The 14,580-nt window shown below is 38.6% G+C and overlaps 3 protein-coding genes across 5 annotated transcripts in view; 2 read left to right on the forward strand and 1 right to left on the reverse strand.

Annotated features, from left to right (window-relative positions):
- The first annotated feature begins 2,093 nt into the window (after window positions 1–2,093).
- LOC132993265 (CD209 antigen-like protein E) lies at window positions 2,094–5,719 on the forward strand. Of its 2 annotated transcripts, XM_061062999.1 has the most exons (6): window positions 2,444–2,652; window positions 3,014–3,130; window positions 4,379–4,630; window positions 4,724–4,887; window positions 5,057–5,193; window positions 5,350–5,719. In XM_061062999.1, exons 1-6 carry the CDS (start codon window positions 2,535–2,537, stop codon window positions 5,498–5,500), a joined length of 939 nt encoding a protein of 312 aa, XP_060918982.1. In that variant the 5' UTR covers window positions 2,444–2,534; the 3' UTR covers window positions 5,501–5,719. The 2 variants fall into 2 exon arrangements, with proteins under 2 accessions (XP_060918983.1, XP_060918982.1); XM_061063000.1 differs by lacking the exon at window positions 3,014–3,130 and having other exon boundaries at window positions 2,094–2,652.
- A 1,142-nt stretch (window positions 5,720–6,861) lies between these two features.
- ttc8 (tetratricopeptide repeat domain 8) lies at window positions 6,862–11,412 on the reverse strand. 2 transcript variants are annotated; one of them, XM_061063002.1, is made up of 15 exons: window positions 11,219–11,412; window positions 10,882–10,905; window positions 10,643–10,763; window positions 10,493–10,556; window positions 10,248–10,407; window positions 9,853–9,942; window positions 9,720–9,764; window positions 9,545–9,630; window positions 9,358–9,445; window positions 9,144–9,254; window positions 8,904–9,043; window positions 8,624–8,798; window positions 8,339–8,461; window positions 7,319–7,402; window positions 6,862–7,217 (listed from the first exon to the last, which is right to left on the reverse strand). In XM_061063002.1, the coding sequence occupies exons 1-15, from the start codon at window positions 11,330–11,332 to the stop codon at window positions 7,101–7,103; spliced, it is 1,542 nt and encodes a 513-aa protein (XP_060918985.1). In that variant the 5' UTR covers window positions 11,333–11,412; the 3' UTR covers window positions 6,862–7,100. The 2 variants fall into 2 exon arrangements, with proteins under 2 accessions (XP_060918985.1, XP_060918986.1); XM_061063003.1 differs by lacking the exon at window positions 10,882–10,905.
- Window positions 11,413–12,688: 1,276 nt separating this feature from the next.
- eml5 (EMAP like 5) overlaps window positions 12,689–14,580 on the forward strand; it is a 38,264-nt gene continuing 36,372 nt past the window's right edge. Inside the window, exon 1 of the mRNA XM_061063049.1 lies at window positions 12,689–13,198. Within this exon, the coding sequence (XP_060919032.1) occupies window positions 13,002–13,198 (197 nt within the window). The 5' untranslated portion in view covers window positions 12,689–13,001. The remainder of the gene's footprint in view (window positions 13,199–14,580) is intronic.

A 14,580-nucleotide genomic window follows, 5' to 3' on the forward strand; every position in this document is an offset into this window, starting at 1 on the left:
TTACAGCCCTGTATCATATCATTTCAGAATACAGGGCTTATTTATAAATTAAATTCATGGTCCAATATTATGGATAGTTAAATTAGAAAAAACATTAAAAAAAAATGTTTCGAAAGCTTTCACTAAAACAAGCACTTTAAATGCTTCATAAATCATCCAAACTGTTATTTATATTCTGCCAGTCAAGTACTGGATTAATGGATCTTTGAGCTATTTCTGTCAGCTCCTCAGTGGATGGCCAACCAACAGACCACTATAGGTGCTTGCAACCCGCATCTATTTGACCACATCTCTTTCTGTTTGTTATTTTGTGTTTTGTGCCTCAGGTGCCAGAGCCAGCTACTTTCAGGTTCCTGTTTCAGATGCCACACCCCTCATCATTGAGATGAATTATCTCCGCAACCAAAGCGGTATAATCCGAGCTACACTGGAAGCCAGGGCGGCAATAGCAAAAAAGCACGCCGATCACATTCAACTAAAGCTAGAACTGAAGCAGCACAAGATCAGCATGGACAGACTTCAGAGACAGATTAAGACACTGCACGATGAGATGGAAAATCTGCGGTCCAATAAATCTTCATTAGGTGAACAGACTAACAAGTTTTCGCTGGCTGCAAACAGTTCAATATCATGATTGAAATGATGCAACCTTTAATGTAGTGTATAACAATATTTAAATGTATTATGAAACAGCCCACTGTGTGACAATAAATCACTTTTTGTTTTTATTGAATCTCCTTTTGCATCAGAGGATAACTGTGGCAGATGCCAACCAGGATGGAGACTTCTTAAATTGTCCTGCTATTATTTTTCTTCTCGCGATGAGTCCAACCCCAAGAAGAACTGGCTGGATAGCAGAGCAGACTGTGTCAGTAAAGGAGGAGAACTGCTGGTGATCAATAACTTGCAAGAGCAGGTAAAATAACAAACCAGCATTAAAAAATAATAAAACTCAACTGGAATTGAAAACAAATGGTGTTAACAAAATTTAAATAAATACTAATTCAACATTCAAAACTATTCTAACTTTGTATGTAAGTAAGTGACCAGTCTAAAGCACACTTGCTATGCCACACCTGTAAAGTGGATGGATTATCTCAGCAAAGGAAAAGTACTCACTAACAGATTAGAAAAAAATTGGGAACAACATTTGAGAGAAATTGGTATTTTGCATGCATATTTTTCTATGCAGGCAAAAAAAATGAGAAGGAGAAGAAGAAGAAGTTAGGTCCCAGGACGGATGAATTCATGCTTTCTCGTTAGGATGTGAGTTAAATCTAGCAACAGGTTTAAGGTTATAGTGTAGCACTCTAGATCTGCCGCTGCGTTCATCGCTCAGCTGGAGGAAGATCTGATAGCTGGAGACAATCAGGGATCGTAAAAGCGGTTTGGCAATGATTTGAATTTTTTTAGACTTTAAAAAAAACCGGTTTCTATTACTCTGTGTGTATTTGAGGTATACCCATCTTAAAGTCTCTGAAAGCTATATTTGACCAGGTTTGTTTCACATATATATGCATTTTTAACACAGGATTCAATTAATTTCTTCTTAGATTTTTTTATTTCAACTCGTGAAAAATTAAGCAAAAACTATAGTGTTGCATTAATATTTTTGTATGTATGTGATAAGACAATAAGCCATAGAGTATAAACTCATGTGTCTGCTTTCTACAGCAACTCCTCACTACTAGCCTCCCAACCCAGATCGGCAGTGGTGAGTGGTGGGAGAAAGGATTTTGGATCGGCCTCACTAATGTTGCTACAAGTGGAACATGGGTGTGGGTGAACAATGTGACTGAAGTGGAAACAATGTAAGTATCTTACAGAGTGTCAGCACATTTTATTTCCTTATAGTGTTATGAAATATCCTCAATTACAATAAATAAATGGGAGATAAATTATTATTTTGAATGATTTTCATTTATAAAAGGTACTGGAGAAGTGGACAGCCAAAGACCGATGGACCTCAGAGTGGGAACTGTGCAGCTTTGTCTTACTTGTCTGACACCACCAGGATGTGGTACAATGGGAACTGCCAAGACCATCAGTATAACTGGATATGTGAGAAGCAGCCAAGCTAAATCTAAAATCAAAAGAATGGCAAGATGATATGCATCAGTGCAAAATCTTTGAACTGCACCTTACCAAATTAGCATCCATGTTGCATTTTTGTAGATTTGAATTTTTGTACTACAGACATTTGTGTTCAGTGCTAGTATATAATAGTTGTCAATGGAAGGAAATATATTTGCCAAATAATCATTTTATGAAACCCTGCTTGAATAAATAAAAAAGTGTCGTCTGAATAAATGTCATATCATGCTTGAAAGTTGAAATAAACAAGGAAATAATAATGTGTTCAGAAACGGAATCCGCTCTCCAAATTGTCTCTGCGCCCTGTAAATATGTAACAAATGATCTAGATCTTTGTGTTTGTAAAGTAACACGCACACACTCTTACACACAGGGCAATGTCCTGACATACAATCTCTTTAGGACAAACACAAGAGTCTGCCCTCCAGTTTGCAGTCAAAATGGAGGACAGAGAAAATTCAGGTGGTAGTTTTGGTGGCAGATTCAACAAACTGATAAGTGAAGATGAATTCAGTGCAGATGAGACTAGTCCGGACTCAAACCAGGAGACGCAACAAGGTAAAGACAATGAATTAATCACTGCTAATCTCAGGAAGAATTTGTGCATTCTGTTTTTATCTACTCATACCAGGTCTTTAAATAATCGAGGAAAACACACAATTTGCTACTTTATATACCATTCTTAATATGAATCCTCGGCCTCCTAAATGGTGTTAAATGCATTTTTAAAAAAATCATTAACTAAATAGCTTAGATGTACAACTCAAAAGTAAGGGACACATTGAAAACAATTAAAGCAACTGAAGCTTCTATGTTAGCTATTTTTCATTTGTCTTTATATTAATTTATGGATGTTGTATTGTTACAGTATTATGACAAGTTTTTGGCTCTCATATTGATTCACCACTTCTCTGTGTAGTGTCCATGTCAATGGTGAGGCCTGAATCCAGTCTGAAACATTACAAACTGCTTGCCATAAGCCTGGCAGTGCTTGCTGTCATTCTTCTAGCAGTTGATATCGGCCTTGGCGTCTCCTGTAAGTCACTGTTCATTTATCAATCTTCTGTGCCAGGGTCTAGTCTCACTATATTCCAGGACCAGATCTGAAAAGTCCTTTCAGTTTGCTGCTCGCTTTACTTGGAAGGAATTACAATAAGACCTGAATCTTAAAGAGCTGCTGTCATTGCTTTTGAGCTGATTTTAAATTACTTGGAGGCAAGCATATCTAAGTGTAGATGTTCTTGCCTGAAATATTTTTCAATGTGGTCAATACTTACCGTTTATCTTTTTTTTTTTTGAAAGAATATTTAATATATCATGTATAATTGTTTGTCAGAAAGTTTGACTGTGCTACTGACTGTCTTGAACAGGACACTCTTGAAAAAGAGATTTTAAGTTTAATGAGTTTTATCCTGGCAAAATAAAATAAAAATAATTAAAACACTCCTAGATTTACAATATTGTTAAGATATTGTGGCGTTAGATGGATATGTATAGACATTTCACTCACAATCCACATCATTAAAACTAATGTTTCAGACTTTGACTCAAAGGTGGAGCAAAGGTCATCTTAAAATAGCAAAAGTTTGCTCAAAAAAAGGAGGTGGTCCTACAGTTAATAAAAGTTTGATTTAAAAGCTGTAAAAGAGATACAATATGTGCTCAATTAAGACTGCTTTCATCACGTAACACTTACATCAGCGGCAAAGGACCCTAGATCAAAGAGCTACTGTTAGAACTAGAAGGTGAAGATATTGCAAGATTTAGCAGATAAAGAGTCAAACACTCTCATAAGGAGTTGACAGAGACCAAACAGAGCTTAAAATGTGAGTTCAGTTGTCAAAACCCACTTTAGTATGTTGATGTTTCTCCATGACAGCTAGCAACTGTTTGCTAACAATAGTGCTATGATAACTTTATTGGACAATACAGTATGTCGGATTAAAGCTAGATTCCAATATCCTCCGTATGATTGAAAAAAACACAATATCTGAATGTATGAAATATTTAAAATAAAATGTGAAAATATGAATATGTATCTACATTTACAAGAACCCCACATAGCCTATCAACAGCAAGGGGCAAATCTCTATAACCAGTGAGCTGTGTCACACCTGACTACAAACTCATTTTCTAGTGCTCTATATGTCAAAATAATCTTGAATGACATAAAGATGGGAAAGATATTAATGTAGGAAGTGAACTGTAAATAACTGTATATGTTCATTTTAACTGACAAAAACCTAAACTTGCTGAAGTCACACTTCATCTCTATTATTTACAGATTACAAACTTACAGATGGGCTCTACCTAGTAACGGACATCAACAGTGAGTTGGCCAAACTACATGCTTCTTACAACACCGCGATCCAAAGACGAGATGAAGCCAAGAAAGAGTTGGCCAATACAATCAATGAGCAGCAATTTAGAGAGTGGGAGATGGAACACCTGGCGAGTACACGCAAGTCCTATGAAAAGAAGGCCGACAACATTCAGGTTGAAATTGCAACGTTGAAATCACACCTGCCAATGATAAGTGAGATCTTTTATATCTTGTATGAATGCATAATCGTCACAGTTTTGTTACTCGACCAGTAACACATCATCTGTCCACTCTCTTTGTCAACAGGGGAAGGCTGCAGACACTGTTCAGCAGGATGGACTTTCATGAACTCAGCGTGCTACTACTTCCCTTTCTCCAGTGTTTTAGTTCGCAGATCATGGCAGGATGCCAGGGATTTCTGCAAGAAGCAAGGAGGCGACTTGGCAGTGACAGATAGCAGAGAGAAACACGTAAGACTCTTCAGTTCGAAAAAGACATTAATATTCCTGGAAAAACATCTGCAATTCAATTGTTGTTATTTTTGACAAATGTGTTACCAACTCACACAAAATAATAGAATATTTGTGTGTGTGTTTGTATGTGCTTGTGTGTGTGTGGATATGTTTCTGGTGTTATCAGCTTGCAGTAAGTGAGTTGATAAATAAATATAATACCCTTGCGGGGCACATGGCCCTAAGTGGTTTCTGGATCGGACTGAGAGATGTGGATGAGGAAGGGACTTGGAAATGGCTTGACGGAACAAGGCTGACTGACAGGTAACCAGACAGTTACCAACATATTCCTATATACTTGGTTATACAACTATTTTAAATAAAGACGTAATAACATTTCTTATATGGAAAGCATACTTAAGTGTTTTAACCTACGTTTGCAAAAGTATTATTTTAAACGTGACCTATAATTTGCTTCAGCTTCTGGAAAACTGGAGAGCCCAACAATCAGGGTAACGAGGACTGTGCAGCTACGTATCCCAGCAGCAACCCTTTTTTTGCCTGGAACGATGCTCCATGCAATTATCAGCTTAAATGGATTTGTGAAATGGCACCAAAGTTTGCCAGTTAAAGCTTTTATTTGATAAATAACCTTTTGTGTAATTCTTTAAACCTCACTGTTTTAGTTGCATTCTTCCATATTGTTCTTTTTATTGTCACATCCATGTTGTCGACACTACAAAATAACATGAGTACAAATATGAAAAATACATTACATTTATGAAATGACCTATAAAATGTAAGATTCCTCATTCACTGTAATAAATGCAATTTTTATCTTTACAATATAGACAGTGTCTGTCTCAGATCTGTACACTAAGTTACCAGTTGATCATAAAAACCCACCTTCACATAAACTGCTCATTATATGAAAAAATCAGATGACTTCTATCAATCCTTAAAGGGATACTTCACCTATTTGCATTAAGCTTTGTATCATTAGAAACCTGGTAGTATTTTTGAATGGTCGTGCATCCCTCCCTCATTTTCCCCTGAGATGAGAAATCTTTGTATTTCTGAGTCTGAAAAGGAGCTTCCAGTGATGCAAAATGACGATTTTTGCGTCACTGGAAGCTGTTGCGGTTAGCAGGGTGAAACTACAACGCTAGTTCCTCATATTTTCAACCACTGAAGCTACAGACCAATCACAATCAAACAATCACTCCAAGAATTGAAACTTAACGTCCGCCATATTGCTTGGAAGCTATGCTAACAGGCTCTATGGAGAAAGCTGATAATGGTGAAAAAATAAATAAATATAGCAGTGAGACAGCTGCTGTCGACAGGCCGGTCTTGTGTTTTGGCTGCTGCGGCCGCTGCCCGCCGGGGCCGCCGCTGACTGCTGCCTGCCGCCCGCCGGCCGGGGCCGCTTCTGGCATAGAGTCTGTTTTCTGCCAGGAATTTCCAAGATACCAATTCCTTCTGGAAGAAATCTCTGAATCAGTTGAGGAAATGGTCTTATGTGTTGAAGTAAATATGTCTGTAAATGTTTTTATTACTATATTTCTACTGCTATACTGTATATTTTGGAGAAACTGTAACGATCGAATTTCCCTCTGGGATTAATAAAGTATTTCTGATTCTGAAATCGAGGACCTTAGTGGGAGTGGCCTGCAGTGCTGTGCATTCTGGGATTTGGTGTCTTTCATCCACATGAGCCAAAAAGACACTTTCTGCCTTTTCTCGGCCAAGAAGGCACCAACTTCAAAATTTATTTCACATTTCTACTACATATATGACCCAATGTCAATACAGATTCATGTTTCAACGGGTGAAGTATCCCTTTAAAATTTCACAGATAGTTATAATTCAATATTAGGTTATAAACCACTGGATCATTCAGCAGTTTCCGTTATTTACCTCTTCAAGGATTCTTGGAATTGACTAAGAATGGTGCAAACAGCTGCGATAATAATAATATATATAATAATTTTATCTAAAAGTGCACCACATGAAACTGCTCCACAGCACACTACACTAAAGGAAGGTGTTACTGATACGCTGGTAATTTAGTGAAGACACCATTTATACAAAAAACTGAAGAATTTGAGTGTCTGACTAATCTGCCAACCTTCAAGCATTTAGTTTTACCTACCATTGCACTTTCCCTGCTCCGTGTTAACTTTCTATTCAGACCACACATTGCTTTTTAAAGAATGCTTGCCGGTGTCTCACAGCACAGCGAAGTGCTGCCGAAGCTGCCGCAAAAGCTGCTGAGTGTCGACGTGCTCAGGAAAAGAGTCTTCAGACTTTTGTGCTGCAGTGTAGCTGCCCTGAAGGTCTCCAATCTGGAAACAAAGACACAAAACATCATAAAGTATAATCTCTATGAATCGGTCTGCTACTGTACCACTTAGATAAATTGATGAATTAAGTAGTATGACATTACCCTTTCAGTGAGAATGGAGAGATTGTAGTGTGGCTCATACATGTGAGGGGCTAGTGATTCAGCAGTCTGCAGGAAGGCTTTAGACTGTTGGAAAGGAGAACCAGTCATTGATTTTTAACTCTAATATTAGATTACATTCTGAGGAAGAAATGAAAATCTCATAGAAACGGCGCTATTTGCATCTCAAGAGCATGATCCCACAACTTTTGACACATTTCACCTCATTTAAAAGTCAGAAATCTGTTTTCAATTCCGACATATTTTCTTATTTTTAGAAGCATCTAAAAAAATCATCCATCAGAGACATAATTGTTCCATTTTGTTAAATGGGAAATGGACAAGGACTTTTATAGCACTTTTCTAGTCTTCTGACTAATCAAAGTGCCTTTACACTACATGTCAGATTCTCACACTGATGGCAGAGGCTGCTATGTCTCTGTTGGAGCTGTCCAACAGTACTACTCCATCACCCACATTATGCATCACTCATTCATATCAGACGTAGCAGAAGGAGCAATGCTGGGTTTAATGTCTTGCCAAAGGGAGGACCCATTGACATGATGGCAGGAGCTGGGGATCGAACCCCAACCGTCTGATTGTGAGATATATGACTCAACCACTGATCCACAGCCACCTTGATCACTCATTGTCCGTAAAGGTTGACAGCCTTCATAACATGATGCCTTGTTGCAATCAGCATTTCAAGGCAACTATTATGGATCCCATTGCAGCAAACACTACACTAGGTAGAGAAACACATCCTTTTTTATTAGCAAACTATTTAGCTTCAGTTAGCATGCACTGACATTAAGCTAACAGGATGGCCCCTGGCTACATTTAAGACTCATGACCAATTAAGAATTACTATTACATTTAAACTGAATCATGATAATGACAGTTTAATTGCTCTAAAATCAGCTGTGTTACATCATATTAATTAGAGGGCCATAAAGGACACCAATGATCGTACACCTAATTTTATTCAAAGTGAAATAAAAGCCATAAAAACAATGTTTTCACCTGTTCGATGCGACCTTTGCGCAGCTCCAGCACAGCCAGGTTGTTGTAGGCCTCAGCATGGTCATTATTGAAAGCCAAAGCCAGTTTAAAACACTGGTAGGCCAGAGTCAAGTCCCCAATGCCCTGTAAAAAACAAACAACACATGTGGACTTCTTGCCAACCTACTTACATCTATCTAATGTTAACCTGTGAGTTCTATATGCTAAAAAAAATCTATATTATTTTTGTCTTAAATAAATTAAATAATTGTTATTCTGGGATGTATTAAGAGATCATTTACTCACCACAGCCACGTGTCCAATGTTATACCAAACATCAGCCTGCTCTTCATCGTTTGCCACCAGAGCTAGTGCTCTCTCAAAGGAGGAAAGTGTCATGTCGTACTGCTGGGCGTAGAAGCAGCACAGGCCCAGGTTGTTGTACAGCTGACAGTTATACACCCCCATCTGGAGCAGCCGTCTAAAAGTGACAGAGAAGCTCATTGAATCACAGATGCCAAACAAGTTCATAATACACATACTGAAACAATGAATCACAACAGCTGTGTGAAAATGCTTGTCTGACCTGTAGAAACGCAGAGCAATCTCAGGCTGATCAGTGTAGAAGTGATTGCTGCCTATGCAGGCGATAGCCTCAACGTGAGTGTTGTCCTGTTTCAGGACATCTTTGTAGTACTCTGTGGCTGATGAAATGTTGTTCATCTCCTGCAACATTTGCACAGTAAAGACAGTGCATATGGTTTCCTTGTATCTGCAGACAGGACTCAGTGGACTCTATAGTAAGAACCACAGTGACATTAAGTACCTCATGTATGCGGGCGATTCCTGTTAGAAGGGTAACCTCACCAGGAAAGTAATCCAGGCCTTGTTTGAAAAGGTTGAGAGCTGTTATTGGTTGATCCAGCCGCTGATACACCTACGGGAAAGCATGCCAAGGTACTTTATAAAAAACAAACATATACAAAGAGTATTTTCATGAGAAGAAGATTGATGAGAAGTGAAGCAATGATGATCCTTACCTTTGCAAGATAGAGAAATGTGTCCACCACCTCTTGCTGGTTGAGGGCTGATCTGAACTGTTTTTCTGCTTCCCGATATAAACCTAGCCTACAAATGACATAAACATTTATTGCATCCATTACAAAACATTGCAAGAGTAAAGAAATATTAAGCTAACTAAATTTGGACTGCGGTTGAGTTACTTGCCTGTAGTAGCATTTTCCCAGCTGAACTTTCCACCACCAGTCTTTGAACTGAGCATGCTCAGTAGCTTGAGCAGCTAAATCTAAAGCCTGGACAAGAAAGAGACATTTTGTGTCACATAAATCTAAACATGTACTACAACCTTTTTCTTTATAACACAGTTTTTGGCAACACTTACATTTTTCACATCATTTTCATGATGGAAGATGTACTCAAACAGCGTCTGGAGAAGAAACAATATGGTTACTTAACATGCATGGAAAAACCCAGTGATCTTGACAAATTTGTGAAAGTCACAGTCTCAGTCTTACCCTGGATAAATTAGGCTTTTGGGAATACTTGGCCAGATTCAGTCTGGACAAGTTTATAAATGGTCCTTCTGGATTGGTAAGCATTGAAGCCTGGAGAAACAATGGGAAAAAATGTAATGATAATGATCTTAAACTTTCTTTGCGAACCAACACAGTAAAATAAAACATGCAACATTTTAGAAAAGTTGCAAAGATTCAGTGCACAAATGGAATTTGTCTAACAGTATCTACTGTTTATCATAAGATATAGGGGACAATACTATAAACATAAGTCAGTGAAATATAAATATTGTGAAAAAAAGATGAAATGTGCTGAGCCTCTTCTTAGAAAAACATGATTGTGTTACATATGAAGCATGTTTAGTCTGTGCAGAGACACAGACATATTTACTCACTGTTCCCAGGCGAATGTATCTACCCGAAGCACTTGTAACAGGACGCGCCGTGCTTGCAGTGCGTGGGGTTTTGATAGCCTGCTCCATTGTCCCAGGACGCCCTGACTGTGTGCTGGGTCTAACAAATCCTGTGATAGGACGCCCAGTTTGTGTCATAGGCCTTCAGAAATACAGAAAGAAAAATCAGATCTATCTTCTCATATATTTTTCTAAATATCAGCCCTAATACAAATATTGTGTAGTACCTGACAGCTTGTGTGGGACCCCCACCCTGACTTGTGCCAGGAAGCCTAAGTGATGTTCCAGGTCCTTGAATAAAGTGAAGATGTATTGATCAAACAAATGCACCCATTGAATAACCAAACCATAAAATACTGACAGGAGTCTTAACTCACGTGCAACTTGAGCAATTGCGCTTTCATCCAGCATCATCTCAGCAATTCCTTCCTGGTCGACCTCAATTTCATCAATGTACACCATCTCCGTAAGAGCACGGGTTTTCATGCTCCATGCAGCCTACGAAACACACACAATGTCAATCGTGAAGTTTGTCCACGTTTTACAGGCAGGAACTGTGTTGTACTATCCACATGAAAAAGGATGACTCAGAAAAACAGTAGGCAGTCACAGTTACCTCAGAGATAGGCAAGGAGGAGTCCTTAAATAGCATGCAGTGAGTTAGTGAGAGAGGAAGTAAGTTGAGGACAGGTATAGAGAATGAATGGAAGAAGGATACAGAGAAAAACAAATGTTTGAAAAAGTAATGCAGACTTTGTCCAAGCAACAGTAAAGATGTATTTTGGTGCACAGAGCAAATTTAATATTAGTCACACGACATTTAAATAAACTACAGTGACTCGACGAGACAGGATTATACTGATTCCGTGCGATAATGGCAGCAAACAAACAAGCTTTCTCGAATGGATTATCGGTAGCATGCGAGGCTAGCCCTGCTAACCACTTCACAGTACCTGGTCGTACGGGTTTTCTTGCAGAATTTTTGTGCAAATTTCTGAACATTGCTGGAGCTTTCGCCTCCTGAAATAGCTCCAAGCCAAAAACATAGGGTCCATCGTCACCTCCATTGCTTATCACAAGCTGTAAAGGTCGGCTAACGAGCTGCTTAGAAGAGCTGAAATGATGGTGACACCTAAGCTTCCTCTGTCGCTCGGCAACGGCAGAGGAAGGCGGAACTGTATTTCGTAGTTTCCGCTGACTTAAAAAAGCAAAATACATTCAAATAAAATCTAACATTTGTCAAAATATCGTACAAAGCTCTAACACACAAAGTTGTTTTGTTTACATATTCTTTAATAAATTATGAAAATGGGAGATATTTTGAAAAATAATAGATTTTAGGAAATTAAGCCTACCCATATAAATAAGTGGAGCTGCAGTGACTTATATTTTTGTTTTGTGATTTTTATGGTCTGTAATATTTACAGTGTATGGGTCTTACTCTGAACTAATATGCATGTTGCATTTTCTGCTGTGAGTGGTCAGGCTGTGTTAATTTGACTTACTCCATAAGTTTTTTGTAGGCCTTCCCTTGTACCCTGTAACTGTAAAATAATAGTCCTGTAGCCTATTTCAATATTAGCATACTGCAAAATCTGGTTTCATTAGATAAAACAGTCCAACATCACAGATATAGGGTCTTCAATTTCCAACACGAAGGTAATTGGGGTTTTGATTTGCAAAATAAAAAATGCAACAGTTTGTGATGCTGAATGTTTAATAAACAAGAGGATACAATATTTATTTTGTTAGTAGAATAGTTCTAACATTAATATTTAATGTAAAAAAAAAAAAAAAGTATTGTATAGGGTGCCCCCTTTGATGCAATTTCACTGAAGAAAATCTGGAAGTCTGCTAAATGATGCCTTTAAACAGCTCAGACAGCTGGAGTTAGCCAGTTGTAGTTACAGCCATCAGCATTTTGTTTTATAACATATCTGAAACAGGTCAAATGAAAGTTGATTTTTTTGTTCATTTCGATTTTATTTACGAGACATCTATTTGGTTCCTATTGTAAGAATGTCTGTGTTTGAGTTACTAAATTGAAATGGAAGAAAACATGTATTATTCTTTGAATTAATAATTATAATAGATTAATTATGTTGTTTTTTATTATAAAAAAAACTGATGTGGAACTGTGGTTTTTCTATTCTAAAAAAAATCCCACAATTTGGATTACTTGCACAACAATGAATTTTGAAAATTAAAAAAGTTTTAGGCCGATCACAGTCAAACTTTTATACAGTCTATATGTTTAACTAATGGCCTATAATAACTTGTTTTAGTGTTGATTGCGTTTATCTCTCCTCCTTTCTCCTTTGGAGGATAAGTTAAACGATTTGATTGGTTGACAGGCTGATCCGTCATCTTCGAGGGCGGTGCTTGCGGAATAACAGTGCAGCTCCATCTTTGTAGGATTTGACAGGAGCTTTGACCTGTGTCGAAGAGGACCACGAGCCCGGGGCTGAGGAAGTACAAGACGATTCTCACCATGAAAACAGCCGCTTAGAAACCTGTTTCTTCACCAGAGACAGAGGCTTTTCATCTCGTCAGACAGCGACACGTTGAATTCACATGACCCCCAAAAATTGCACATTTCAACGCTCGAGCTGGACTGGTGGAAATGCAACGGAACTAATGGGACACGCGGGCTTAAAATAAATCCTTTTTGGTGAATGACACTGTCTCAGAAAACCTACGTGATAGCGACAGAGAGACAGACACGGAAGTGCGGACATGGCTGACAGGACTGCTCCCAATTGCCACCTGAGACTGGAGTGGGTGTACGGATACCGGGGACATCAGTGCCGCAACAACCTGTACTACACCGCTGCCAAGGAAATAGTCTATTTTGTCGCCGGTGTGGGAGTTGTGTACAACACTCGGGAACACAAGCAGAAATTTTACCTTGGGCACAACGATGACATAATCAGGTAGTGTAACCACTCATACACGCATACAACAGTTAGTTTCAGCACCTCGGACAGCAGCAGAGTACGAACTGATACTGTATTGTTGTCAGTGTATAGGTGCTGGTGTCACCTTGTGAAATGTAATATGATGTGGTGTAGGTCCGTATATAGGGAGCTAAAGGGGTCACCCACCTACACAGCAGCATCCCAGCAGTTTTTGTTACGGGGGGGGGGGATTCAGGGTCTTGTAGACACTCTGTAGCCGGGCAAGTACTCCCAACAAGCTGTGCAGATTGAAGAGTGGTTTCTCTCACTGCCTTAGATTGCAACATTAACCCTTATATTTTCTCCTCATGTAGTTGTAGGACTGCCATATTATATCAGTAATAATCATCAAACATAGATTCCTCTTTTTTTGTGCATTAAATAAGGAATTATCAATTGCCCAAAAGCTTTAGGCTTTGAATTGAAATTGCTGTTTTTTTCCACAAATCAAAGAAAACTAAAACATATACTACTTTATAACGATATGCAGTGATAAATACAACAAATCCACCTGTCATAGAATGTATTCATAGAGAATATTGGCTGTTATGCCTATAAGAGTACTCTGACATTTAATCCATTATCAATAGCGTTTTATTAGAATTCATTTCCAGGAGAGTGTCTCATTGATAATTCGTTTTTCTCTAGAGTAGTTTGAAAAAAATATATTTTTTTGCCACTCCTGCTTTCACTGATATCTTGTACCTTGCACGTCTCAACATCAAACACATTTCTTAACCGAGGTTCAGAGGCAGAACGCTACCTTCATGATAAGAAAGCTGAAGAGTGAGGAAACATGTAGCAGAGAGAAAGGAAAAGGATGGATGAAATGTACCAAATAGGTAAAGTTAGTTAAACCCGAGGACTTTCCCTGTGTAAATGTGGCGCCTGCTCTACCGACTGACCTACAGTAATCCTGGGCTCCACCTTTCAAAATATTTTAAAAAGTTCCAGAACCAGCAGCCTGATCTTTACATTGTTATTATTCTAAAGTGCAGCCCTGAAACAAAAACCTGAACATAGGTGTCTTTGAATAGATCCTTTGCTTTGAACGCTTTCTGTGGGTTATGGAAACACTTCTCTGTGTGGTCAGACAAACCTTGAATCACCTGCCTCTCCGTGATAACACACAGTCGAGTAACAACTGTTACATCACACGTGAAACAATCCTCCTGCAGTTCTAACTGCTCCTCAGCATGCTACATAACAACAACGACCCGTGTCCAATGCTTCAGCGCTTGCATTGACATATGTGTGTGTGTGTGTGAGTGTGGGTTGGCCTGGAGATGACGAGCATTATATAGTGTGTCGGTCGTCAGCTGGACTCCTGCTCCATTATTAATGGGACAACAGAGATG

Source organism: Labrus mixtus, chromosome 18, assembly GCF_963584025.1.
Source record: "Labrus mixtus chromosome 18, fLabMix1.1, whole genome shotgun sequence".
Lineage (NCBI taxonomy): Eukaryota > Metazoa > Chordata > Actinopteri > Labriformes > Labridae > Labrus > Labrus mixtus.